A 25,567-nucleotide genomic window follows, 5' to 3' on the forward strand; every position below is an offset into this window, starting at 1 on the left:
GTTAGGGGTTGGATCCATACAATATGGTATGGTCATTTTGACAAGCACAGTATAGCAGACACCGTGCATGTAGTGGTTAATTCATTAAGATTTTAACATGGAAAAATTGCAGTATATTTTATCACAATACTCAGCCTATCATGAATAAATAAATAAATAAATAAAAAGTCATAAAGCACATAATAGCTTGTCCCACCCTAACAATTTATCCCCCAAATGGATAAAGACTGGTGACTGAAAATATCAAGTACAGCAAACATTTTACATAGAATAGTGTAATGTTTCACAACAGACACTGTTTACAAAGACAGAGAAATGAAATGCTATTGTGAAGGTGTACTATTACCAGCATTTAATAATTAAAAAAAAAAACATCTATGTTACATAATTTATTTTAACTATACACACAATATAGAGAGGGGGTTGAGGTTTTTTTTTATTTTGTTTTATTAGTCTGAGCTGGACTGGATTGTAACTAAACATGTTGAGAAGTATGAGGAACTGAACTAAATCAGATGGCATGTTAGCTAACAGCAGGCAAAGGCAACCATTATAGTGACGTGTGCTAAATGAACTTGCTGTCAGAGATTTGAATGAGGCAAGGTTTGCACTGAATAGCATTTTGAAGATAAACCTTCCAGAACACGGTGTAACAATCCAGGGATGAAAGGGCACAACAAAGCTTTGGACCATAAAGCATTTTTGAAATTGTAGTTTGACAACTCTGTGTAGCATCATGACTCAGAAGGTGCTTGGATGAAAGTGCATTTCAGATTCAGTTTTTACTTTTCTCCCAAATTGTTCTGCCACACAGTGAACGCGCACCTTAAAATCTGTAACAACTCTTCCAAAGAGTTCAGCAACTAAGGTGTGTTTTTTTTATTAGCAGGACCTGTTTAAATTCACATACTTCTGTGATATGACACTAAGGCCTAAGTAACAATTGTCAAGTAATTGCACTGTCCATACATACTCTGCATGTTGATTTAAAAAATTTAAACCACATGAGATCAGCTTGGTGGAATGGAAACCTGATAGTTGTAACTTTCAGTTAGATTATATTTTTGTAGAAAATTTTTAACAAACTAAATTATGTCTTCAAACAAGTTTAATTTTTTTTATCTAAAATATGCCAATAAATGTACCATACTGGTGTGCTACAGGTCTGATGTGACTATGCCAATCCTTTACTAATATGAGTCAAGACTAGACCAATGAGAATTCAGCTCTAAGTGATCATCTGAATGTAGTTTTATCATACTGGGACCTCTGTGCATCCTATAGTCTTCAGCTTCCACCACGACCATATTCCTCTCTCATATAAAATATAATTTTTTTTACAAGGACAGACACAAAAAAAAATAACTTCCAAGAACATAACTTTCTGATGAACACGTTACAGCACAAGCTGAATATATACAGCATATCTACAGCATGTCTCTACTGGACAGAGTCAGCCTCTGCTACACAGACGACAAATGACTGGCCTTACATTTAACAAAGTGCTTTCACATGTGGGGGAGGGCCATTTATTGTTTTTATGTCCACAGAAGTCCAGAAACTACAACTGCTCGTCTGAAAGTGCATGCTTTATGGTATGAAGCTGAGGACTGGAGAGCACTCATACATCACTTTCACACAAACAACACACAAGTTAGCACGCATCTAGTGACAGCATTATCAGTAGATTCGTGGTTTGGTCCAGAGACAACTAAAAACCAGGTGAACTGATGGCAACAAACGTGGTACACCCAGTTAAGTTAAAAAGGCTGGGAGTCGGTGAAAGGCAAAAGAGAACACGGATGATCACGCTGGGCGGACATGTCACAATGCCTGTTCGCTGTTGAAAACGAAGTGCACGATGTCGGTGACCCCGTAGAGTTCATCCTCTTCATCCTGAGTGGAGGGCCTCTGCGAGGCCAGACCGTTGTGCCGGCTCGAGCCATTGTTTTTGGAAGCCAGGGGGCCAGCACCTCCACTCTTAAGTCCAGCTGTGGCTCTGTGTCTGCTCGGTGACAGCATGCTGGTGTTTGTCACAACACTTGGTGATTTTTTCACCTCTGGCTCATCTTCCTCTTCTTCTTCCTCTTCCCTCTTGTCCTCCTCCTCCTCCTCCCTCTTGTCCTCCTCCCTCTTGTCCTCCTCCTTTCTCTTGTCCTTGTCCTCCTCCTCCCTCTTGTCCTCCTCCCCCTCTTCGTCCTCCGACTCGATTCGATTCAGCCTTTTGCGGACTGGGCGCTCCTCCTCTGACTCATCGTCCGAGTCATCCTCCCCACTGTTGGCCTCTTCATCAGTTGAGTCTCTCCGCCGCTTTAGCTGAAGCCTCCTGGAGTCTTCCCGTGAAGACTCCTGTTTTCTCTCTCTTCTCCTTTTCTCCTTTTCCTTTTCTTCTTCAGAACCTTTGATATTGGTTATAAAAGGAACAACATCCAATGAGTCATTAGTTTGAGAACATATTATATAAATAAAAAAAGAAATAATGAATGGGACTAATTCTAGACTACATACATGCTGGCAAATTGCCAACCTTCTTAACACAGATTTTTAAATTTCTCTGTCACTAGTTCCCTTCAAAAACAAACTCTAACTGACTATTTCCATCTTTAATGGTCACCATGACAACAGACACAAACTCACCCTCGCTGTTGGAGCTGGTCAGGCGTCGACGGTGCAGGTGGGGCTTGTCCTTTTTTGTGCCTTTCTGCGAGCCCTCCGACTCAGATGTCTCACAGTAGTTCACCTGCATCCTCTGGCTCCGCCGTGAGCGTCGCCTCCGAGTGTCCACGTCGCTGTCGCTGAAATCGCTTGAACGCTCCGTTTCTGCAGCAAGAGACAGAGGGAGAGCGAGGTAGAGGGAAAAGTGTTGAACACTGGGATCTTTAGGACAGCATCTTGCTGAGTAATGTCTAGCATCAAATCACTTGAATGTCAGTTGTCAAAGTAAACATACCCATCTCCTCTTCCTCCTCTTCCTCATCACTCGCAAGTTCTTCCTCATCATCTTCATCAGACAAGCCAACTCTCTTCTTGGATAGTGGTCTGCGCCCACTCCTGCCCCTGGTTCTGCTTTTCTGGACCTGGCCCCGGGTGGATGTTCTCCTGGACCGCCGCTGCCTTGATTTGCTGGCTGTGCTGCCCGAGTCACTGCAGTCATTGGAGCCGGCATCACCATCACTGCCTGCCTCATCTCCCGACACCACAAACTCCTCTTCCTCCGCACTAGAGTTACACATTCACAAAGAGAAGAGCAAAAATGTAAAATCTGCAACAAGCACCTCCAAGACTGAAGTGTTTAAAATCACCCCAAACTAAAGTACAAGGTAGTAAACATACTCCTTCTATAGATTACTACAATATATTACAATGGTGAGAAGTTTTTCCTCTCTTAACAGCTGATGAAATAGAACTCTAGTTGGTGTCAAGTGTTGTCCCGTCAGTCTACCTGCTGCTGAGGTGAAAGTCGTCTTCACTTTCCTCTTCGTCTACTGTGCTATCACTATCCAGGTCATTGAGTCGCCGGCGCTTCTTCCTGCGAGGTGCTGGTGCGGGTTTGGCTGGTTGCTGGTTCTCCTTCCCTTCCTCCTTCTTCTGCTGGCCTGTGATGTTTGCCATGTCTTTGCCACGACTGGCACCTAGTTAGTGTGGACATGAAAGTCTGACGTTATCCTTTTATACAGTAGCAGAACACAGAGAAACACAATAATGGCACAAGCAGAGATGACCCCCCTACCTTGGACATCTGTCTGCCCAGGCTCCTCTTCTATTGCTTCATCAATGGCCTCATCAAAATCATCAAACCTAACAACAGACACAACCACCATTACAAAATGCATTTCCACGTCAACACTTCATAACGATGCTGGAAGACCAATGAACAGAAACTAGAAGCACCTGTAACTGATGGACTTCCTAGTCCTTGTCGATCTTCGCTCAAGATTCTTGTTTTTTTTTGCACTCTTCTTCTTTTCAATTTTTTCCTCCTCAGCATCACCGTCCTGCTGAGAGAGAATATAGAAAGACAAGTGGAAATGGCAGGAAGAAAATATGGAAATGGCAGTTTATGGTCAACATGAACACTGTCTAAACACATGGGCACTTACCGGTGTAGGGATTATGTTTTCTACACTGATGCCCACATACACCAGCCGTTCTCGCCTAGATGGACAGGATGGAGAAGAGGTTAGGAGTTGACAGTGGCATATGACAGTGTATAATATCCTTTGCATACTGTATATCAAGCATGCAGAAGAGAACTAAACCTCCGCTCCGCTCTGTCCTTCTTCTTCAGTGCAGTATCGAGATTCTGGAGCTGTTCTTCTAACCTCTCACACAGCAGTTTCTAATGCGGGAACGAGGGCAAAAGTAACATTAAGCGCCAGAATGCCAGCAGCTGGAGAAAATAATTATGTATGGCAAACAGACACAAACAAAAACCCATTCGGATTCTGAATGCATGGCTCAAAAATAAGGACCACCTACATGCTGACATGGGGGGCAAAACCATTCTCCATCAGGGATGATCATGAGGGGGGGCCTTAGGCAGGCTGTGTGGTAACCATTGTCACAAAGGTCACAGAGCAAAATCTGCAGAGATATAATAATGTTAACCTTAACAACATCACACTTCAACAGAGGTTGGTAGTTACGTCTACTCCGTTTCCCCAATAAATTGATCTTATATAGGAGTCTAAGTCAAGTACTTTTACGATTAAAGGCTACCTAAGCCTACAACATCAACTTTGCTTTGGCCTCTGGTCAACGCCACAGCTATAGTGAACCAGTACACTTGACAGTGGAAATCTTTGGAAGTCAAACAAAAACGTTCTCCGAGTAGAAATCGGTGTATACGGGTTGCATTAGGGAGTGCAAATCATAACCTTTTGCACATAAAGTTGCACAGTTGTTTTTTGCTGTTGTATTTGTTAGCCTAATACAAAATTATGTTGAGAGCTAGCTAGTCACCAGAAGTGAGATAGGCTAATGTTAAGTTACTGTTAAAGAGCTCAAAATAATCATAATCCGTTCTTTATTCAAGGTAACGTAATGCTGACATTAGAATTATGTTATAAAAGTTAACGTGACTCATGGAACCACATTCCTATGGTATTGTGGTACATATAAATGTATAACATATTGTTACGACCCTGTGGGTCTGCCTATGTATTTTTGCCGGTGCTTCTGTTTTGTCTTGTGTGTCTTGCAGGTGGGTTGGTGCGTAGTTGATTGGGGCTCTAATCCCATTGGGCCTGTAGAAGTCCCGGCCCTTTAAAAGCGTCCGGGATTCCATCATACGGGGCTTGCTTTGGGGGATCGCGCATTTCTGTTGTCTGCCACCACTCGTTGCCGCTAGGCCCAGCCTCGGGCCTCGCCCGTGCCACTACCATCATGTGTGCTACTCACCGGAGTGAGAGACCGGGAGAGAGTGCCAGGCTGTTGAGGCCTGTTCGCGAAGCCTTGTGTTTTGCTTGTTACGTTATTTTTGAGCCTTAGTTAATTATTTTATTCTTTGTCCAATAAATTCACGGTTATTTTTATTCCGTTGTCTGCCCGTGTTTTAAAATAGTTGTCATGTCCTAAAGCCCTAGACAGGGACGTGACACATATATAATATTGGATTTACCTTGATATTAGTTACTATAACTTTAGATAACGCGACGTTAGCAAAGTGTTCATTTGTCATTGCTCTGCTGAGTTGTTTGTGTCACTTCGGGAGAGGCTATACATCAATGACAGGCCTCCAACATTAGGTTATATAGTCCAGCCAAACACTTCATATTTTTTAATTCGGAGGAATGCTATTCAGTCCTTGAATATCCAAATGGCTGATATGTTGTGTTTATTAGACAAGCATTTAAAAAATTTACATTTTGGGCCACATTTGAATATCATACCTAATAGGTGTAAAACAAATATCATCATATGAATTATGATTAGTCATTTTTACTCTTACTAAAGTCAGCATTTTGATGGGCACTTCTACTTCTACCTGAGTCATTATTATTATAATAAAGTAAGAATACTTTTACCTGAGTACAGCTTTTGCTTACTCCACCCACCTCTGCAATTACTGCAAGAGTAATTGCCATAAAACTCTCAAAACTGTATTTTGCACACACCCACATTTATCCTGCCAAGACATTAATCACTGACATACCAGTTCTGGATGATTGGGGAGGCCACAGTGACTGCAGGGGTCATCATTGGGCATCTCAGCAGACTCAGAGTCACTGTGGTTCCGTTCCCTGTCAGACTGATAATTCTCCTGATTTCCCTCTTTAACCTTCCTCTCTTCCAGCCCTTCCTCCCCTTCACCAGGCCCCTTTTTGCGACCCTTTGACCGAGGGTTGGACCATCTAGGTCGTCGATGTCGCCTTCGCACCTGGAAAGAGGAGGTGCACATAAATTACATGGTAACGTGTTGGAGAAGAAAACAACACTTTCCTAACACTCTATTGCATTATACCAAATTCTTTCACGCTAACCTTTCCAGGTTTGTTTTGTCCGTCAGAGTCCGCCTTCCGGGGGTTTTCTTTCTTTTGACAGGTTTTCTTCACTTCACTGTCTCCGGGCTCTTTATCCTCTTGAGCTCCAGGGGACTTCTTCTCTTGTCTCCTGTCCTGAATCTCTGCAAGCTTGGGGCTTGGTCGGCAGATTCGTGCTGAGCGTCGTAGGGAGTGCCCATTGCTGGAGTCCTGCTCCCTCTCCCTCTGGAACTCCGGTGTCCTCCGGTGCATTGGGATCTTAATCTTCAGGCGAATGCCCTCCTTCTGGATCTCTGAGGACACTTCATCTGTGCCCTCTGGTTCTGATCCGTCATCCCCACTGCTTCCGCTCTCTGACTCTTTAGAAAAAGCTCGGGGACTCCCATCTACATCCTCTGTGATCTTATTTTCGGCCTTCCCATGCCCCCTTCCTACTGTCATGTCATCATCCTCCTCCTCTTCTTCATCCATATCCTCTTCAGCTCCAGAACACCCTGCAGATCCCTCAATGGTCAGAGGGTTGGTCTCTTTAGGGGTTTCATTTATAGTTTCCTCAGCAGACTGTGATATGTTCACTGAGCTGGAAGATTCCTCTTTTCTTTGACCAAGCTCGTTTCCTCCCACTGCACTGAGGTCACTCTCAGGTGTGCTGGTTACTTGGCCTTCAGAGATCTTCGGGAATATTGGTGCTAGGCCCTCAGGCGTTGTGGCTTTCCTTACAAGCACAGACTGACGCACAGTCCCAGGACTAGGAATTCTCTCATGTTGGGCAGTAGAGTCTTCCTTGCCCTCTTTGTTGCAGCTTGGTATAGTCTTAACGAAGTTTCCAGCTAGTCCATTTTTGTCCTCAACGATTGGGACATTTTGCTCTACAAATGACTTATTTCTGTCCAAGGGACCCATTATCACACCAACACTCACACAGTGCTCTCTCAAGTTTTGACTCAAGTTCCGTGCTGGAGCCGTCTCTCCATTACATAGATCAAGCCTAGCCTCTCTCTTTATTCCTGTGCCTGTGGCATCTAAGGCAGTGCTGGACACCACTGTCCTTCCTTCTTCACTAGTTGGGGCCTCTTCCCTTGAAGGCCATGGTCCCTTGGAGGTTAAGACAGAAGGGTTGCGGACAATAATACCAGAGCTCAAGGTGCCATTATTGTTTAGGCTATTGTTACTAGAGTGATGATTGTTATTACTGTTTAGGTTGTTCCCAAACCCCTCGCTCAATTTCAGCTCTCTCTTCTTCAGAGGCATCTTGGCTTGCTGGTCATTCTTTAAGGCCCTCTCCACTTCTTCCAGTGTCCTTTCACTTGTCTCCTCTCGAACCTCTGCCTTTGCACTAACTTCTTGTTTTACAGAACCTGGTGCCATGACAACAGAAACAGCGTTCCATGCTACCTCCGAGTCCTTAGGTTCCTCTTTGACCAGAGTCATAATGGTGCTGACCCTGTTGTCTATAACAGGCTTTTCCTCTGACTTAACCTCTGTTTTATTTATAACCTTCATTTCCATCTCAATGTTTTCTTCTTCTTCTCTTTCAACACTGCTCTTCAACTTCTCGTTTAGATCCTTCTGTCCTTCTTTTCCGTCCTTTATGACTGGAGGCTTGGCTTTCTCTGTTTCCTTGCTTTTGGGACCATCAGTGGATTCTTCTTTGTTCTGGGTCTCTACCAAGCCTTAAAAAGAATACATTTTTGATTAATCCATTTAGTCTGCTAATTGTTTATGATGATATCTAAGGTTAATTATTTTTCAATGATCATTTCACTAAGACCCTCTAGAGACACATATTTACAGACTTGTTTGGTCTTCCCGACAAAATTAGGCCATCATAAACGATTTCATCACTTTTTGTACTACCTTTCTTATTCTCTTCATTGTCTCCATCATTCTCATCATCTTCTGGCACAGGGCTTGCACAGATGGAACCATCACGTTGCTCCTGGTCAGTAAGCCCAGGTTCAATCTGACCCTTGAGCAGCTCCAAGGTCTGCGCCAAATCATTTCGGTTCCTGTAAAACAGATATATTCTTCATATTTTTTGTTTTTCATATTAATAGTAAATTACAAAAAAAGTAAGCTACTCAAGATACTAGATAATAGTTCCAGAATGTATAATGTCATGTTTATGGTGAATACAGTAACACTGAAGGATGCTTGTGTTAGGCTTGAATAACTGAGGTTTTATATATATATATATATATATATATATATATATATATTATATGTATATATATATATAACCTATTCCAATCAGTGGTATCAATATCAATACGTCATGTATTAAAGTTGGAGAATATGTATTACTGTTTTGAATCAGATAACACATGCCTTGATAAATCTTACCTGACAACGCATTTCCAGGTGGCCCCATACAGATCATCTTGCTCTTCCACATAAACACGAACGTTCTGGTCTTGGTCAACCTGGAACCAGTACATGAGACCCTCTCTGTCTTTGCCGATTGGCTGCAGTCTCATCCTGTCTGGTTCCTCCTCATTGACTGATGTCTTGAATTTGATGTTGTCATCAAACTGGCACTCACATAAGTACTGGAGACAACAAAATAAAGAGATGAGAGATGCTGCAGTTTGGGAATTGACTTGCGGTGCAACAGAATACAAAATGAAGTCACCCACCGTGCCCCAATTCATTTAGCTGGTAAGAGATCAATTCTTCTAGTGCAACAAAGGCAAATCACCTATAACTCCATACCTTTAGGATTCCAGTCTTGGATTCCACAGTCATCTCGGAATATCCTTTTCTTTCAAGTTCCCATGCCCACGTACAGTTGAACTCCTGGCAAACCTTAATTAGATAGACATACTGTATTGAAATGTCAGCCTTTTGTAGAATTACAAGTACACAGTAACTCCCACATCTGGGTGCACAAGCAAATTCACCATAATCAGTCATTCTGATTGTCAATTGACAGCGTCACTCACCTTCACCAAGTACTTTTCCCATCTATCTGGTGAGACTGACTTGCCAATCTTCCTTAAAAGTTTCACATGGAGTTCAACCAGGGGCTTGGGGACTAAAGTGTGCAATCAAAGTCATTAATTGGCACATAAAACAGTGTGCAAGGGACTTTACAACGACTTTACAGGATAATTTTACCAACAAGCTAAAAGTCAATATATATGCCCGATTCAGATATAGAGGCCTGAAGTAATTCAGAAGCAAAGTCGTTGCATAGTCGTTACTGTGTCCAGTAACGTTATAGCACGAGCTAGTTTAGCTAGCAATACTCAAGGTATTCTGTATGCTGGTACCTCAGCGTCACAACGTAAACACTAATGAAATTTCTCACTTGATATATTTTGAAATTGTAAACCTTGTGTCAGTATACTATAACATCACTGAGTGTGTGCAGGTCAACCATGGGGCAATCATTGTCTAGTACAGTACAGTTACATAGCTAGAATGTGAGACAGTGCTGCTAACAGGAAGTTTGGGAGTATGTTGTGCGCACGCGCAAACACTATTTGACAGTGAACCACTATTTGTCAAAATTTTACCCAACCATAGGCTATGCTTAATATTGGAATATTCTAGGAACAGTTATGATCTGACACACCATCACACAAACTAATCAAAATAAATAAAAGGTTTCCAAAATGAGAAATGCAGGATCGCTCATGTACGCTAACGTTACATTGTAGAAGCTACTGTAAATTTGATCCACGAGTTATCAGGGAAAACAAGCTACAATGGAAAATTACACCTGACAAATTTTTGACCACACTGCTAGATGATGACGACCACTTTGCCTCATGTATTATTGTATATACTGTTAAATATCCAATTCCTGACTCTCAGCGGCGCTATGTATATAAAGAGCGAGACTTAACACTCCTTACACAGTATCAAAACATCCTATGCTCTGGCTGCTAGCTCGCTACAGTAACGTTAACGTTAGAGCATGATGGTGATGGAGAGACCCCTTTTCCAGAACGTCGCAGATAGCTTTTACCTGTCGATGTGTCCTGTAGGTATCGTTCCATTTGTGGGAAAGTCAGTTCAGGTAAGTCCAATGCCGCACCGTAACGCTCCAAGAATGAACAGACGACAGCAAAGCTCGGGCAGAGACCAGGGGAAGAACCCGCTACTGCCACCGGATCAGCCATTTTTCCAATAGGGTAGTCAGTAGGATGAAACAGAAGTTGGGAGGACCGAGAACTGCCCACAATTCACTGCGCCAGCATAGCATCATTCGTTATCAGTGGGTTTACAGACCACCAGAACCACTGGCGATTCAAGTTTTTAATAACTTGAGAATGTTTGATAGCTAATAAGCCTCCAAGCCCTTTCACTACGGATGATATGGGGGTAGAATATGTGAAAATGTAGCAATAGACAAACTATGTTTCTTGAGATAACGTAGCATTCCACATATACATTTTTATTTTGCTATGTATATGAACAGTAATAATCGTGACGCTGCTATTGACAGAGCAGGTCAGGTAGATTAAAATCCATGCTGACTCCCACAGGCTGTGTTAGTGTTGGGCCGGTCAAACGCAACGTGATTGGCTTGCAGCACTTGACGTTGCTAGGTGGGTGTGTTCCTCAACGAACAGCCTTTGTTGTCATATGACAATTTTTCAGCAGCGGTGAAAGCGCTCTCTAACGATCAGCTTTCGAGACAAACAATTTAATGGTCAACGATCGGATTTTCTCCAGGTACGGCCTAATTCATAAATTAATTAATCAATGACAATTGTGTTATGGAAGCAAACAACAAACACGGCACTTTCACAGTAAACAGCCCATGCATAGCAAGTAATGAATTTTGTGTAGTCGACAAGTAACCTGATCGTGTTACGATAGGTCATGGCTTCTCAAATTAAGTTCTTTGCAGTAAATGCAGCCAGGCGAATGGTCTTGTCCAATTCCATTTGACGGAGTGGTTGGATACCAATACAATTCCTATCCTAAAGTAAAACATGTGCACTGTAAATGTACTGCCGTTATGCGACTGGATCTTTCAGTTTGTATCTTAAAGGCTAACGTTATTTTACACATTTGGGTAAGTTGATCCCAGAAAAAAACATTTTCAGCGAAATAATTAAGTAGATAATAGTATATAGCAAGCCATTTGCCTACAACGTCGTAGATACTGACTTAAATGAGTAAAAGCTGAGTAACTCACGCTCCTATGAGGTTGCATGTATCCCTTATCTATTTCTCTTTTGTACGTTCACTTGTTCCCAGATATAGCATCAGTAGGCTACACCTTGTCAAATGTCATCTCCAGAGATAGCGTCTGTCTCTTGGGGACACATGAAGGTAAAGGGCTGCTCCACAGGCTACAAAGACTGCAAAGTATGGCCTGGAGGGAGTCGTGCATGGGACTGGAGGGAGACCGGGACAGATGTGAGTTGTATGCATTTATATAAATCAGCTGTGATATAAAGTGCACTTTCTACCGTACACCTTTGAACATGATCTACAAGTACAGCTGTTCCCTGCCCAGCACTTCCCAGGTGTTCAACCTGCTGATCTGGAGGAGATCCTGAAGAAGGGAGTGGAGACACTGGTGATTGGCAGAGGCATGAGCGAAGCACTGCAGGTATAGAGTGACTTAAGTGATTAAATGTGACTTATGATAAATTGTGCATTCCGTAGGAGCATCTATGTATGTGTGTCGTGCTAGATAAAGCCAGTATATTACCTAATATCTGCAATATTTGTGTGTACCCAAGATATTAAGTGATTTTGCTGAGATGCATCAAACACAAACTGTTCTTAATTTTAATAAAATATAGACCTGCCTAAAAAAGTATTTCAAATAGAAGTATCACAAACTGGATGCTGTAAAAAAAAAAAAAAACATTGCAGAACTGGATGCATTGAAATCCCTTGCAGGAGCTCGCCACTTTTGTTGAAACCATATACTGTAACACATAGCAACTTACCACCTCATCTACTTTCGGTGAATTCCATGAACTGTTCTCATTCGGCTGTAGGTGCCATCAAGCACCCTGGACTATGTGAAGCAGAACGGGGTGGATGTGAAGGTGTTCCAGACAGAGAAGGCTGTGAAGGAGTACAACAACCTGGCCGGGCAGGGAGTGAAGGTTGGAGGAGTCTTTCACTCCACCTGCTGACTACATCATTTCATACCCCTGTTGCTGCCAACATCACCACATCAGTGCCTGTGATTTCCATCACAATCTGAGGAACTGTTGACAACCTCTTGAAAGTTACTTGTCGCTTTGTTTTCAGAAAAAAAGTTTTACTGTACTTGTTTATTTGACCAGTTAACAAATAAAAATCTTATTTTGTGCAGTTTGACTTTGACCATTGATTCAAAGGCTACTATTGCATCGATATAAAAATGAAACATCTATAAAGGCTTTAAAAAAAAAAAACTACACACGTTAAGGGGATGCCAGTGCAAGTAAGCACAGCTGTATTTGTCCATTGAGTTTCATGAGTGTCTCTCATAAACCCAGCTGTCTCTAGTTTATTGTCCCAGCTGAAACTCAGCTCAGAGCCACGGGTTTCAGCGGCGGGCCAGTTTGGGCATGATGAACACCTTAACAGGCTTGCTGAGCGGGATGGTGCCCTCGATGGAGCTTTCAGCTTGAGGAAGCCCCTCCGTGCTCTCATTCCATGCAGGCTTAGGGGTGGACAGCTTGCAGGTGCTGGAGCTGTAGGCCAACAATAACCTCACCTCAAGTTGACAGGGTTCTGAAAGAAGAAAATACAATTAAGATTATGACAGAGAAACAAACTGTTTCCTTGGGTCAACAGTACTGATCCAAATAACATAAAACATATACATTCAGCTCAAATGCTTTTCTTCTTATGAGCATCCATCATTCTCCAATTCTATGCAGTATGGACCAGCATTTACATTAGTAGCAATAAGTATGCAGTGAATAACTGCTGGGGTATTTTCCAGTCTGGATGTGTTGCCTTTTACACATATCTACTGCCCTATGCAGCTGCAGGGAGTTTGGAAGACATGCCTGAATAGATCTCTGGCTACTTGCTTCAAACTCACACAAAAACAAGAGCAGAAGGCCACAGATCTGCCTTCCTGGAAACAGTGCAAGTCTATTTATATCCAGCAAGGGAGACACTGCCAGGACTCATATGAGCACTAGGGCCCATGTACCACACACATGAACCAGCTCTTCCTGAGACACACTGCCGTTGGAGGTCTTTACCTGTCCAGGCAGAGTGGGAGAGGTACACCTGGGTGATGAGGCGGACACGCCCAGGCCCAGGGTGCCTGAAGTCTCCGGGTTTGGGATGAATGATGTGGGCCTGTCCATCTGGATACAACACCTACAGAGACATGCAATGCAGTTGAGTTGGGATTTACAGACCAGAGGATTAAGGAAACAATTGATTTGTCCAGAAAGTGAGGGAAGGAAGGGAGGGAGGTGAGCCTTGACCTCGACTTTGACTGTGCTCTGATGGTCCTGCACATGCTCCAACGTGGCATCAATGTCTAGGGCTACCACCAGTCCGGTTGTGAAGCGCAGCGGGTTGTCTGACTCTCCTGTCGGCTCGATGATGATGGCAGAGGCGCGGTGGATCTGGTAGGACCAGAGTATACAAAGGTAAGTCAGTAAAACCTGTGTTCCAGAATTTCCTTGAAGTCCCACTCCCAAAACAAACACACATGCATGCATGAACTCCACCAACTGTAGATCATGTGTCATCTCACCAACTGAGTTTAGATCATGTGCGGAACTCATGTCTTTCGGGAAACATTTTGCCCCGTTTCCTCATTAGTTTCTGACCCTGATTAAGACAAATATCTTAAGTTGTAATGTTATAAATGGTTAAATGTGTGTGTAAATATGGACCTGCTCAGGGATTTTGAGATGCAGGAAGCCACTCTGTCTGAGGGTGGTATGGAGGATCTTCACCAGGTCCAGCGGCTTACAGGCCACTAGTCTGGGCATCAGCTCCAGCAGCTTCTCCACAAAACTGTCCTGGAAGTGGGACAGCTCAGACATAAAGAGCCTGTCGCCAAAGGCAAGAGAAGACAACATTTAAAAATGTGTGAACAAACTTAACTACAATATCAACAATGTATTGTTGTTGTGATCAGGGTAATACCTCTGGAATGATTCCACCTCCTGGATGAACTTCTCACAGACACTGATGAGGGGGTCAACCCTGCAGCAGAGATAATAAGAAATCGTCATCATCTCACAGTAGGACAGTGATGGTATACATTAAGGGAATATGAGTGTGTGTAAGGGAATGGCTGAGTAAGAGTCTTTAATAAGTCCGTACCCTCGTTTGGTACGGGCTGTCAGGACCAGCTGTAAGGCTTTGGCCTGCAGGCGGACATGGTGAATGGTGGCCACCTGCCGTGTCTCCAGTCCGCTGTACAGGAACTCCAGCTTATATGTCTCTTCCAGGATCTGACACAACACAATGACCCACAGGATGAATTCAATAGACACCACTGAATTCAAAAATGTTAAGCTTTACATCATGTTATCATATATGTGTTTGGAGTACATTGAAGACCCTCACCTGTTTCACAGCAGCTGATGCCATTGCATTCTGCTTTAGGCACAGAGGAACAGCCATACTCCACAGCTTCTCCTGCAGGGCCTGGTTTACCACACACACACATAAGTCAGCACATATGCAGCTATATGATCACAGAAAAAATGATTACTGAGAACCAGGAATTACATTTGATCATATCAACATATTGCAGCCCTTAACAACGATACATCGTTCAAAGTATCAGAGGTGGGGGTTGCTGGGTGGTGGTGTGCCAACCTTTGTAAGCAGCAGCTGGCAGCGCAGGTAGGTGGCACAGAAGTCTGCAGAGCCAGCTAGTTCAGTCTGAAGCTCCCCCAGCCGCTGAAGATCCCTGAAACCAAAACCAGCACAAACAAAACATATTGCCATGTGAGCAAGTAGGTTTGAATTACAAGAAACAAAACACATGATGAGGGGTAGCTATTATGAGGTATTTGCCATTCAAAAACCCAACACAAGGCATAATATTGAATGAAATTACTCTTCCATCGGCTCAATGTACTAAGCATTAGTACACATAGACGAACAGTCCGCTTAGCTGTCCACATGTAACTTGGCTAATTGCACAATGATCAAGTGTTCAAAATTATAATTTCTAAACCTTTTCAATTTAACAACTTCATAAGGTTTAGAAGCCAGCAAAATTATTCTTTTGAAATCCTATATCGCAGTATGAAATGTATATCACTAACTGTTTGAGCGGACTGCTCCTGTCTGTGACTATTCTGAATCCCCGTCGGTGGCAACGATGTTCTTCTATCTCCTTTGAGCAAATATTCACTTGAGTATTCCCAACGCATTCATTTTGCCAACTGCCCAGACAACTGCATTAGACACCCGTTAAATAAGCCCCCTCAGACAACTAAACTATCACAATCATGTTTTATTGGCCAAGTAAGTTTTCACAAACAAGGAATTTGACTTGGTAAAATGGCTCATCATTTAGACACGTGACTAACATTTAAATGCCTCTTGAATAATCACCCTTCATAATTTGGTGATTCATTTTGAACACCTGATCATCGTGTGATTAGCCAAATTAGACACGTCTAAGACAAAAAACATCCTTCCTAAATTTGGTCCATTAAGTTACCAACTTTCCATTCACTGCCCTTCAACAAAATAAACATGTCTACCCGCTAGAAGATGTAACATAGCTGCTCTTGGTACCTAATGGTGAAGTCGAGCAGGTCCTGGGCTCCTGGCGCCTCCAGGCTCTGGAGCATACTGACGCGGGCCAAGCTGTCCTGCAGGAAGAGGCGAGCCGACTCCACACTGCCCGAGACGAGCCCACACACCTCCGAACCCAACCCAGATATCAGCTTCTTGCCCGGCAGCTGCAGCACACAGAGAACATGGAATGATGAGGCCAAACCACCCACACAGGCCCAAGCCATGGGAAGTACCCAGGAAATCTCACCACACGTTCTCATAAACCAACACAAGTATACATCCAGCATTCCTCAGAGATGTATACTGTAAAGACAAATGCATTTTCTCACCCGCAGCTGAGGAACCAGATGTGAGAGACTGTCTTGTAAGTAGGCATAGTGTCGAAAAGTATGGTCTGAGAACAGTGCCGACATGGTAGGGCAGGCCTTGGCTGAGTTGAAGACCAACACGAGCACAGCAATATCTTGATAGAGAATATTAGGGAAAAAACTACGGATTCTGCTCCAGGGATGTGGAACATGTCACTGAGAACAACAGAATTTAGTCATACTTCCCATACATTCCCAAAGTAACCACTAGCCACACTAAAAAATGAACATTTCTGGTGGTATGCAACAGTGTATAGGCAGTAAGGATACAGGCTGGGTCATCCATATCTGGTTCCGGAGTGTCAAAGTATGGGTGGGTGCTCAGAAGCTCAGGAACAAGGGGTAACACCAGTGTAGGGTGACGCACTCCAAGGAACCTCAGGCATCTAGACAAGGGCAAAAAAGATAAAGGGGTAAAAAATAGAATGCACACCCAGACAACAAAAGATGATACTGCCTCTTGTGAGCCATGCAGACTCACTTCCACACAGAGTTGCGGTCACTGGGGTACTTGGTGAGATTCTTGAGCAGCTCCAGAAGTGCCAGCTGGATGCACTCCTTAGTGGAGACGTTTGTGTAGCACAGCAGCTCATGCAAGGCCTCACGGATGTCCCGAGAAGAGTCCTGGGTTCAAAGGTAAAAACATGTCTTGTTGAGTGAGACACAACATAAAATAGAAAAGAAAAATCCATAAACCAGCTGTTTACAAGCAAGCGCAGAAAATGTATGATGAATGGTGTAGACCTTTGAGTAGCACAGCCAACATGCACTGCACAGTTATAGATAAAACACTTCTCAGTTCAGTGTACTCTGTCACAGAGCTGAGGCTCACCTCCAGCACAGCAAGCACCACGTCCAACTGGTCCTCCCTGAGGGTGATGTTAGTGGAGATTTGCCTGAGCGCGTGGATGGACTGCAGACGCACCTCCTCGATTTCATCATTGAACATGTCCACAAGGAAGTCCAGGCACTTCGTCGCAAAGCTGACAGAGGACTGAGCCAGAGAGCAGAGGGCCTCCACAGCTGCAATCCTCACCTCTGTTTGAGACATTTCAAAGGATACCTGGTGTCATGCTATTCATTAAAGGTTAGCATCTTACAAACCTACAACGAATAATCAGGTGCTCGCAATGGCAGTCCCCATCCTTTCATTTTCTGTTTACAGTTGACCTTCAAGACTCAACTGCTTCATTCAATTTTATGCCTCAGAAGCGGTCATGTGATAAAATCTAACCTCAAAGTACACAGCGTTCCATAATGAATTTTGACCGCAGTAAAATTACGACAATCAACTGGGAGGACCAGTCATTAGATAGTTTCATCTTTTTAATCTCTTTAAGCTATACTCACTCACCATACATTTCATCCTCCAGGCCATGCACAAAGGCACCACAGGCCCCCGAGTCAATCAGGTTCACCCCGGAGGTATCCACCCTCTCCTTTGGGGCATCGTCTGCCCACCTCCGGCCGGAGGAGAACTCTCCTGAGGCGTAAAGTTCTTTGGCCCGCTCATGGGCTGTACGCTTCCTCTGGAGGGTTTAAGAGGAGAGACACTTTGCTTTCTCAAAACGTACACGAGGAGATCTCATACTGTGTGCTGTATTTTATTAGGCCTGCAATTAAAAACACCCTGGGGTAAATAAATGGCAACATACCCGAAGGTCTGACATCAGTTTCTTGTCTAGTGTCTGTTCCAGGAAGTGGGGGCTAACCTGAAGCATAGACCCCTGTAAGGAGAATCAAAGGGGTTTGCGAATTAATCACTGGCTAGATGATGAATAATATGCCTCTGATGAATAAACGTGTCTCTGCAGCAGTCAACAAGTTTATCAAATAGGAAACAGAAATATGGCATAGTTAGAGGACACAATGTGCTTCTAACCAAAAGCTTGGCAGCCTGGACCCTGACAACCCATGATCCATCGCTGACCATGTGGGAGACCTTTCCAAAAGAGTCGTCCACCAGACGGATCTCCTCATTTGATGACGGGATGGGGACAATGCTGCATCATAGTTTTGGGAGATAAGGAATTCACAAATAAAGTTATTATTTTCCACTTGACAGTGTCATAAAGTTGTACGGAAGACTTACAGTGACATCATGTTATTATTACCTCTCTGGGTAAAGTTGGCTTAGAACCCACACCATCTGCACTGCAGCTGAGCGGACTTGCTCATAGTCATCATTCAATAACTTACAGGCCTGTAATGGAAAGGTGTAAAAGGACACAATTGGGTTAAATGTTATATATATATATATAACTGGGTATGACTGTATGACTGAAATAACTATTCTGGTACAGCTGCGGGTGTAAAGGTTAAACTGTCATTTACCTGATTATAGATGGTCTGCTGAATTTTCATCCCTCTGTCATGAAGTTGCAACTTTAGAGTACCAAAACAAAAAAGGTATTCAGGATCTTCCATTTGCACTAAATTGCACATCATGTTATTGCAGTGTATCATCCTACCATAGCTTTGATGGCAGCTGTCCTCACTCTTGGATCCTGATCAGCAAAGTAATCACTGATGACACTCTGAACGTCTCTGATAGGGGTTCCTGGTAGTCCAGTTGTGGCATCACTGTCTTTGGTCAAAGGCTTGTCCACAGTCCCAAGGCAGCCCAGAAGCTGAAGGCACTTGTTTCTCACTCCAAAGTAAGTGTCTGACAGGTGCTGTTGGTAAAATCCCACAGAATAAGTCAAAGAATAATAAAACTAAAGAAGAGAAAATATTTCCCCATCAGATCAAAGCAAAAATATTTTTGAAAACTATTTTGCAATACCTTGCATGCCACCTCTATCAGTCTCTGGGTGATGGCCACACTGTCTGGAAGCTGGGTGCCAATGACAAGCAGGGTGTCCAACAGCTGGGCTAGAACCTGATGGGACTCTGTAGGGTGGATTATTACACACATACTGAAGAAAACATCGGTAACGCATTCAAAAACAAAAGTTTAGACAGCAAAAAACAACTCACTCTCATTGTTAAGTGTACTTATGGCATCATCCACTATGCAATCAGGGGTAAACCCTTGTGTTTTAGACAGCAATCCAAGAAGGGAGGCGATCTTCAGCCGCACCGAAGTGTCAGTTTCCTTCTGGAGATATAAAAATAAAATTGTAGTGTAAAAATCAGTATATTTTCCCTAAAAAGATTTAGAATGTCCTTCTGTAGATTCTTGCCTCTCACCTTATAGTAATGCTCCAAAAGAATGCGTATCACACCCTCTACACTCTCTACCTCCACCGGCTTGCGGGCAAAGTGTAGTAGATACTGCAGAGCATCCGTGGAGTTGGTGGCTTTGCACAGGTCTAAGTGCAGCGCAGCAGACTTGCTGGGCTTGGTTAATCGAAGCTTTTTAGCTGGGACCTCTTCGAGGGGATGTTGCTGGGAGAAACAGAGTAAATTAGAGGAAAACTAATGTCTTTATACACTGGCTTCCAAAACCTCTTTTTCACCAGACCATAACTACCGAGAATTGGAAGAATAATGATGTTGTATAACAACGTTTTTTGTATGTAGGTTACAAGGAACAGAAATACAAAAGTAGTCGAGAAAACAAACTGGTCCACGTACTCTAGTCTGACACTCCAGCTGAAAGACCATTTATATTTCTCACTGCTCAAAAACTCTTTAGACCTTTGCTGTCCATTGTCATTTTCACTGTCTTTATCGGACACATCTTCTTCTTGTGGCCTCTTGAATTCTTTGAAATGTCCTCATGTCAAGAGACTTAACTGTCTGCCTTGACACTAATGTTAACAAACAAAACAGTTGCAAGCTATCCAATTATTGCTAACTCATATCAATCATGGTATTTTTACAATATGCATCGCTTGTTCACGAAATAAATATAACTTTTATAGCTACCCAGTTAGCTAGTAAGTATCTCGTCAGCTGTTGACTATAGAATTGTATATAGTAATAGTAACTAGCACCCGTGTTAACACTGGCGAACAACAATTCACGTAAGTAGCTAGCAAGCTAACTTAGCTAGCTAATACCACAAGCCGCCGCCAACAAACGTAACGTATAGATTTCTTATCAAACTGCTTCCTTTTCGAATCACACAATTCACAGATATCCAACATACACACCTGTACTACAGTTTTGGAAAATTCCTCGTAAACTCGCTTCTTCAAATGGGCTGCCATCATCCGAGTGACAACAGTGTGCCGACCTCTGCTATTACACCTTGTAGTTACAAAACGAGATTTGCATGATATCGTTCAGTTTGTCTTGCGTGTTCTGCCGTAGATCAAAAAAGTTGGTCATAGAAGCTGTACTACTGCCACTGCATGGCCAGGAACGGTAAACAAGTTAATCAAATGTTTTGGCCTATGTATTCGGAGTCAGACATTCATTAAAGTCCATTTTGTGAACTAGTAAAGCATTTTTTATTAGGTGGATCATGCGGCGCATTTCACAAGTAAAATGTATATAACATATAGTTTTTGGTTAGTCCATAATACCATACTATAATTGGCACAAATGAAAACAGCATTATTCCTTACATAAAGAGCATAACATGGTACATAGAAACACAGAGCTTTTTTTTTAACCTCAATTTACCATAGACTGATCATCTACAACAAATTTCACACCAGCAGGCCAAAGTAAATTTACACTAGGCACATTTACCATAATACAAACAAAAAATACCATAACATTATAAATAGTATGGCAGCAATTAGTTAATTCATTAGAGTCTAGAGTAAATAATCCCTGCAGTACAAAGTGGGAAAGCATTTTCAACATGCACTCTGTCTCAATCAGTTCAAATATTCAGCATGAAAATATTTACACAATATTCTTATTGATAAATGTATGTGAGAACAGTAAAATCCATCAGATCGTTCCATCGTAACCACTTTTGATCACAACAGCCTGCTGAAAGTTAATTTTGTACAAATACTCATAGCACAATTGTAAACAACTGAGCTATTGTTATGGAGCATAGTACACATGCCACACAAAGCACTGACATTTGTCAATCAAATTCTACGCTTAAGCAAACCTGTAGAATCCAATACACTGATGTCATTGCATACTGAAAGTCTGAATATCAATTCATCATGATCAAGTAATGTGTGATGTGCTGAAGCTCCTCTTAAATCTGATGCATGTCTTATATCAGGATACTTTGAACTTTGATGTATTAGTCTTCCCATTGGAACCTTTAAACATTTCTACACATTCATGACTTCTTGAACTGGCTCTTTCATATACACATGCTGTCTGGTATTTAAGTAATGCACTTCAATGAATCTACACAGCAATCTAATGTCAATATTAAACAAAGGTGGATGTTAGTGTGCTACTGGTACATGGGCTGAACCTAAGACCATTTGACAAGGGTGTAGTATGCTATATAAATAAACACAAACATTGATAAAAGAAACACATGATAGTTTAAAATCAAAAATTGGTTAAAAAGATAATATAGCCAAATCTCTAAACTGACACACTTCATTAACTTGAACTAATTACTAACCTCAACTTTACATCAAAGTAACCATTTAGTTGCTCATGGACATGCAACTGTTAGCTACTGTCAGTGGAGCTGAACTTCCATTCACCACCATTTGAAAGTCAGCTTGTAGAAGAAGTCATAGCTCTTGAATAAGAAACCTTTGTCTGTGCTGTGACGCTGGAAGGAAACTCTATAACCTTTGGCCTCAATGTCCATTTTGATGCAGTCCAGCAGATCCTCCTCAACAGTGGTCGGGGACTTCCATGGACCAAAGGTCACCACAGACTCCTTTTCTGCATTAAGGCTGCTCATAGCATCATTGTAACGTGCCACGACTTCCTCAGACCTCAGCACACAAATGATAATGTTGGAGTAGCGAGCAGCGACAGCCTCAGCCCGTGCCACTCGGATAATGACCTCGAGATTCTCTTGATAGTTGGGGACTCGGGACAAGAACTGCTGCCTTCCCACCGTTTCACCAAAAAGCTGCGGCATCTCCTCCAGGACCTTTACCAGAGGTTTTAGGTCATAAAAGACAGCCTCACGATACACCTCTTGCACATGATGGATGGGCACAGTTTGCATTCTTAAGTATTCAAGGATCTGTCCAAAATGTGTCCCATCCCGGTCAAGGAAGTATCGTCCTTCTGCGTCCGTCCTAAGATTGGGAGGACCCCTGAACATTTCAGCCAGTTTGGAATTGGGGATCTTTCTAAGGGTATCAAGAGTGGTGCTGTATACATGGCCTCCTATGTTCAGTTGCACAATAGATGAATGCTAAGAATAAGCAACAAAAAAATGTGATTCAACAAATAGTTTAACGTTACCTGGTCTGCTATGACATTAGAAATAAAGATACAATTGTTAGCTCTTTTTTTTAAGTCGAATATGATAGGCTGACTAGCATGTAGTAGTCATCAATCTGTGTGATTCATAAGGGTGGTTCAGTACTTCAGAGAAAGCCAAGGATTTGTTTTAATTTCACGTCTGTTGGAGTGGACATATTACTCTTAAAATAATAGAATTGTGTATTTCATCTCATATGAGCTGAATTACTCATCTAGATGTACTCTAATCAAAACGTCCATTTCTCTCATAAGGAAACAAAGGCTAAAAAGGTCCGATGGACCATGCATTGAAAACAAATGATTGGCTCGAAGACCTAACTCGCTAACGTTAAATCTGTTACATAGATTAACATGAAATGCAGTGTGCAACAGCTGTTCACTACTTTAGTTTACAGGTGTTAATACATTATTTACAGGTGTTAACGACAGTCTAATTCAAACTGAAAATGTCCATCTTCATTTTAAACTAAGGTTGAGAACGATCATATTTCAGATTACACTCAAAGAAAACATAGCTCTTACCAACTGCACAACAGCAGACGACGGTTTACCAACAGATTTGTAGTCGGGGAGGCTCATTTCCGCAAGTTCTACCGATCGCTTAATACACTGTGCTTCCCATACCCTCTTCCCTCTACCATGGATCTAAACCACGCCTTCAGGTGAACTAGTTTGACATCAGTGTTGTTGTTCACCAGCTGGTTGCACGGCACACATTTAGATGAGAAACAAATGACTTGGTAATCTGAAACGAAGATATTTACAAGCATTACAATACTAGTTCCTCAGCCCATGTTAAAGTAGAGTTAAAACATTCTTCCCAAAGTCTGTTCATCGTCTTTCAGCATGTCGTGGATTTAATGTCATCTTAAGTGCGTTTTCCACATATAGGCCTGCTTCCACGAAAAGTATTTCCACCGAAAACCCAACCTCAGGGATGCCCCGTTAACCATATACAGGTGCATCTCAAAAAATTAGAATATCGTGGAAAAGTTTATATTTTTCTGTAATTTAATTAAAAAAGTCACACCTTCATATATTCTACAATCATTACACATTAAGTGGAATGTTTAAAGACTTTTTTGTTTTAATCTTGATGATTACAGTTTACAGCTCATGGAAATCAAAAATCCAGTATCTCAAAATATTAGAATAAAGAATTTAAAATACAAAAATGTCAACCTGAGAAGAGCTCTAATCAGCTAATTAACTCAAAATACCTGCAAAGGTTTCCTGAGCCTTCAATGTCTCAGTCTGGATCAGTACACACAACCACAATCATGGGGAAGACTGCTGACTTGACAGTTGTCCAGAGGACACTCATTGACACCCTCCATAAGGAGGGTAAGCCACAGAAAGTAATTGCTGAAAGGGCTGGCTGTTCACAGAGTGCTGTATTAAAGCATATTCATGGAAAGTTGACTGGAAGGGTAAAGTGTGGTAGGAAAAGGTGCACAAGCAACAGGGATGACCGCAGCCTTGAGAGGATTGTCAAGCAAAGCTGATTCAAGAACTTGGGGGAGCTAGTGTCCTAGTGTCAAGCCACTCCTGAACCTGAGACGTCGTCAGAATCATCTTACCTGAGTGAAGGAGAAAAAGAACTGGACAGGTGCTCAGTGGAAATTTTGCATTTCATTTAGAAATCAAGATCCCAGAGTCTGAAGGAAGAGTGGAGAATCCAAGTTGCTTGAAGCCCAGTGTGAAGTTTCCACAGTTGAGTGATGATTTGGTTTGCCATGTCATCTGCTGGTGTTGGTCCACTGTGTTTTATCAAGTCCAGAGTCAATGCAGCCGTCTACCAGGAGATTTTAGAGCACTTCATGCTTCCGTCTGCTGACAAGCTTTATGGAGATGCTGATTTCCTTTTCCAGCAGGACTTGGCACCTGCCCACAGTGCCAAAACGCCTGGTAACTGGTTTTCTGCCCATGGTATTATTGTGCTTGATTGTCTTTCCAACTGGCCTGATCTGAACCTCATAGATAATCTATGGGGTATTGTCAAGAGGAAAATGAGTCCACCAGACCCAACAATACAGACGAGCTGAAGGCCACCATCAAAGCAACCTGGACTTCCATAACACCTCAGCAGTGCCACATGCTGATTGTCTCCCTGGCACGCCGTATTGATGAAGTAATTTGTACAAAAGGAGCCCTGACCAAGTATTGAGTGCATAAATTAACATACTTTTGTGTTTTAAGTTAATTAGCCGTTTAGAGCTCTTCGGTCAACATTTCTGTATTGTTTTGTTCTAATATTTTGAGATACTGGATTTTTGATTTCCATAAGCTGCTCAAGATTAAAACAAAAAAGATTGAAACATGCCATTTTGTGTAATGATTGTAGAATATATGAAGGTGTGACTTAATACAGAAAAAAATGAACTTTTCCACAATTAGTTAATGTGTGAATGTAAAGGAATTCTAAAATGTTTAGGGGTGACATTTTTACATGATCAAATGCCATTTTATATATAATACTACAAGTTGTTTACCTCAGAACATGTAGTTAGCCTATTGGAAGTATACACCCTATACAATGTATATATATATATATATATATATATACACACACACACACTCGTACTTATGCATCTCCCTTATATTGAGGTCGTTACTCTCATTTTGAAATCAAGGGATGCTGTGTCTGCTAAAGGTTAGTGTAATGACTTTAAAATGCCCTCATTAATTTACCCT

The 25,567-nt window shown here is 42.3% G+C and overlaps 4 protein-coding genes across 4 annotated transcripts; 1 reads left to right on the forward strand and 3 right to left on the reverse strand.

Annotated features, from left to right (window-relative positions):
* Positions 1-180: 180 nt before the first annotated feature.
* Positions 181-10,939, reverse strand: rsf1a (remodeling and spacing factor 1a). Its single transcript, XM_031573485.2, has 16 exons — positions 10,456-10,939; positions 9,425-9,516; positions 9,195-9,287; positions 8,826-9,031; positions 8,340-8,491; positions 6,483-8,155; positions 6,155-6,379; positions 4,480-4,584; positions 4,260-4,339; positions 4,101-4,155; positions 3,892-3,998; positions 3,731-3,798; positions 3,443-3,632; positions 2,951-3,219; positions 2,638-2,820; positions 181-2,399 (listed from the first exon to the last, which is right to left on the reverse strand). The coding sequence occupies exons 1-16, from the start codon at positions 10,607-10,609 to the stop codon at positions 1,825-1,827; spliced, it is 4,227 nt and encodes a 1,408-aa protein (XP_031429345.1). The 5' UTR covers positions 10,610-10,939; the 3' UTR covers positions 181-1,824.
* Positions 10,940-11,050: 111 nt separating this feature from the next.
* aamdc (adipogenesis associated, Mth938 domain containing) lies at positions 11,051-12,773 on the forward strand. The gene is made up of 4 exons (XM_012836219.3): positions 11,051-11,165; positions 11,697-11,858; positions 11,959-12,054; positions 12,452-12,773. Exons 2-4 carry the CDS (start codon positions 11,727-11,729, stop codon positions 12,590-12,592), a joined length of 369 nt encoding a protein of 122 aa, XP_012691673.1. The 5' UTR covers positions 11,051-11,165; positions 11,697-11,726; the 3' UTR covers positions 12,593-12,773.
* ints4 (integrator complex subunit 4) lies at positions 12,715-20,802 on the reverse strand. Its single transcript, XM_012836217.3, has 23 exons — positions 20,650-20,802; positions 19,742-19,939; positions 19,529-19,649; positions 19,335-19,441; positions 19,021-19,224; positions 18,884-18,934; positions 18,664-18,752; positions 18,432-18,552; positions 18,205-18,276; positions 17,904-18,078; positions 17,382-17,587; positions 17,031-17,173; positions 16,820-16,935; positions 16,511-16,644; positions 16,179-16,345; positions 15,246-15,339; positions 14,991-15,071; positions 14,745-14,875; positions 14,565-14,624; positions 14,309-14,468; positions 13,892-14,035; positions 13,661-13,781; positions 12,715-13,178 (listed from the first exon to the last, which is right to left on the reverse strand). The coding sequence occupies exons 1-23, from the start codon at positions 20,707-20,709 to the stop codon at positions 12,991-12,993; spliced, it is 2,943 nt and encodes a 980-aa protein (XP_012691671.1). The 5' UTR covers positions 20,710-20,802; the 3' UTR covers positions 12,715-12,990.
* A 367-nt stretch (positions 20,803-21,169) lies between these two features.
* kctd14 (potassium channel tetramerization domain containing 14) lies at positions 21,170-23,649 on the reverse strand. Its single transcript, XM_012836187.3, has 2 exons — positions 23,396-23,649; positions 21,170-22,802 (listed from the first exon to the last, which is right to left on the reverse strand). The coding sequence occupies exons 1-2, from the start codon at positions 23,450-23,452 to the stop codon at positions 22,128-22,130; spliced, it is 732 nt and encodes a 243-aa protein (XP_012691641.1). The 5' UTR covers positions 23,453-23,649; the 3' UTR covers positions 21,170-22,127.
* Between the last annotated feature and the right edge of the window lie 1,918 nt (positions 23,650-25,567).

The sequence above is a fragment of the Clupea harengus genome, chromosome 9, assembly GCF_900700415.2.
Source record: "Clupea harengus chromosome 9, Ch_v2.0.2, whole genome shotgun sequence".
Lineage (NCBI taxonomy): Eukaryota > Metazoa > Chordata > Actinopteri > Clupeiformes > Clupeidae > Clupea > Clupea harengus.

What these genes read in the sequence shown, in the direction of transcription:
- rsf1a (XM_031573485.2), bottom strand. Translation starts at nt 10,609, where the DNA reads ATGGCTGATCCGGTGGCAGTAGCGGGTTCTTCCCCTGGTCTCTGCCCG. An exon ending in CCTACAGGACACATCGACAG is followed by an intron (nt 9,517 to 10,455) that starts GTAAAAGCTATC and finishes TGCACACTTTAG; the next exon opens with TCCCCAAGCCCCTGGTTGAA. An exon ending in TGGGCAGACAGATGTCCAAG is followed by an intron (nt 3,633 to 3,730) that starts GTAGGGGGGTCA and finishes CACACTAACTAG; the next exon opens with GTGCCAGTCGTGGCAAAGAC.
- aamdc (XM_012836219.3), top strand. Translation starts at nt 11,727, where the DNA reads ATGTCATCTCCAGAGATAGCGTCTGTCTCTTGGGGACACATGAAGGTA. An exon ending in GGAGGGAGACCGGGACAGAT is followed by an intron (nt 11,859 to 11,958) that starts GTGAGTTGTATG and finishes TTCCCTGCCCAG; the next exon opens with CACTTCCCAGGTGTTCAACC. An exon ending in GCATGAGCGAAGCACTGCAG is followed by an intron (nt 12,055 to 12,451) that starts GTATAGAGTGAC and finishes ATTCGGCTGTAG; the next exon opens with GTGCCATCAAGCACCCTGGA.
- ints4 (XM_012836217.3), bottom strand. Translation starts at nt 20,709, where the DNA reads ATGATGGCAGCCCATTTGAAGAAGCGAGTTTACGAGGAATTTTCCAAA. An exon ending in AAGTACACTTAACAATGAGA is followed by an intron (nt 19,442 to 19,528) that starts GTGAGTTGTTTT and finishes TCCACCCTACAG; the next exon opens with AGTCCCATCAGGTTCTAGCC. An exon ending in CTGCTCGACTTCACCATTAG is followed by an intron (nt 15,340 to 16,178) that starts GTACCAAGAGCA and finishes TTTTGGTTTCAG; the next exon opens with GGATCTTCAGCGGCTGGGGG.
- kctd14 (XM_012836187.3), bottom strand. Translation starts at nt 23,452, where the DNA reads ATGAGCCTCCCCGACTACAAATCTGTTGGTAAACCGTCGTCTGCTGTT. An exon ending in CGTCTGCTGTTGTGCAGTTG is followed by an intron (nt 22,803 to 23,395) that starts GTAAGAGCTATG and finishes GCTTATTCTTAG; the next exon opens with CATTCATCTATTGTGCAACT.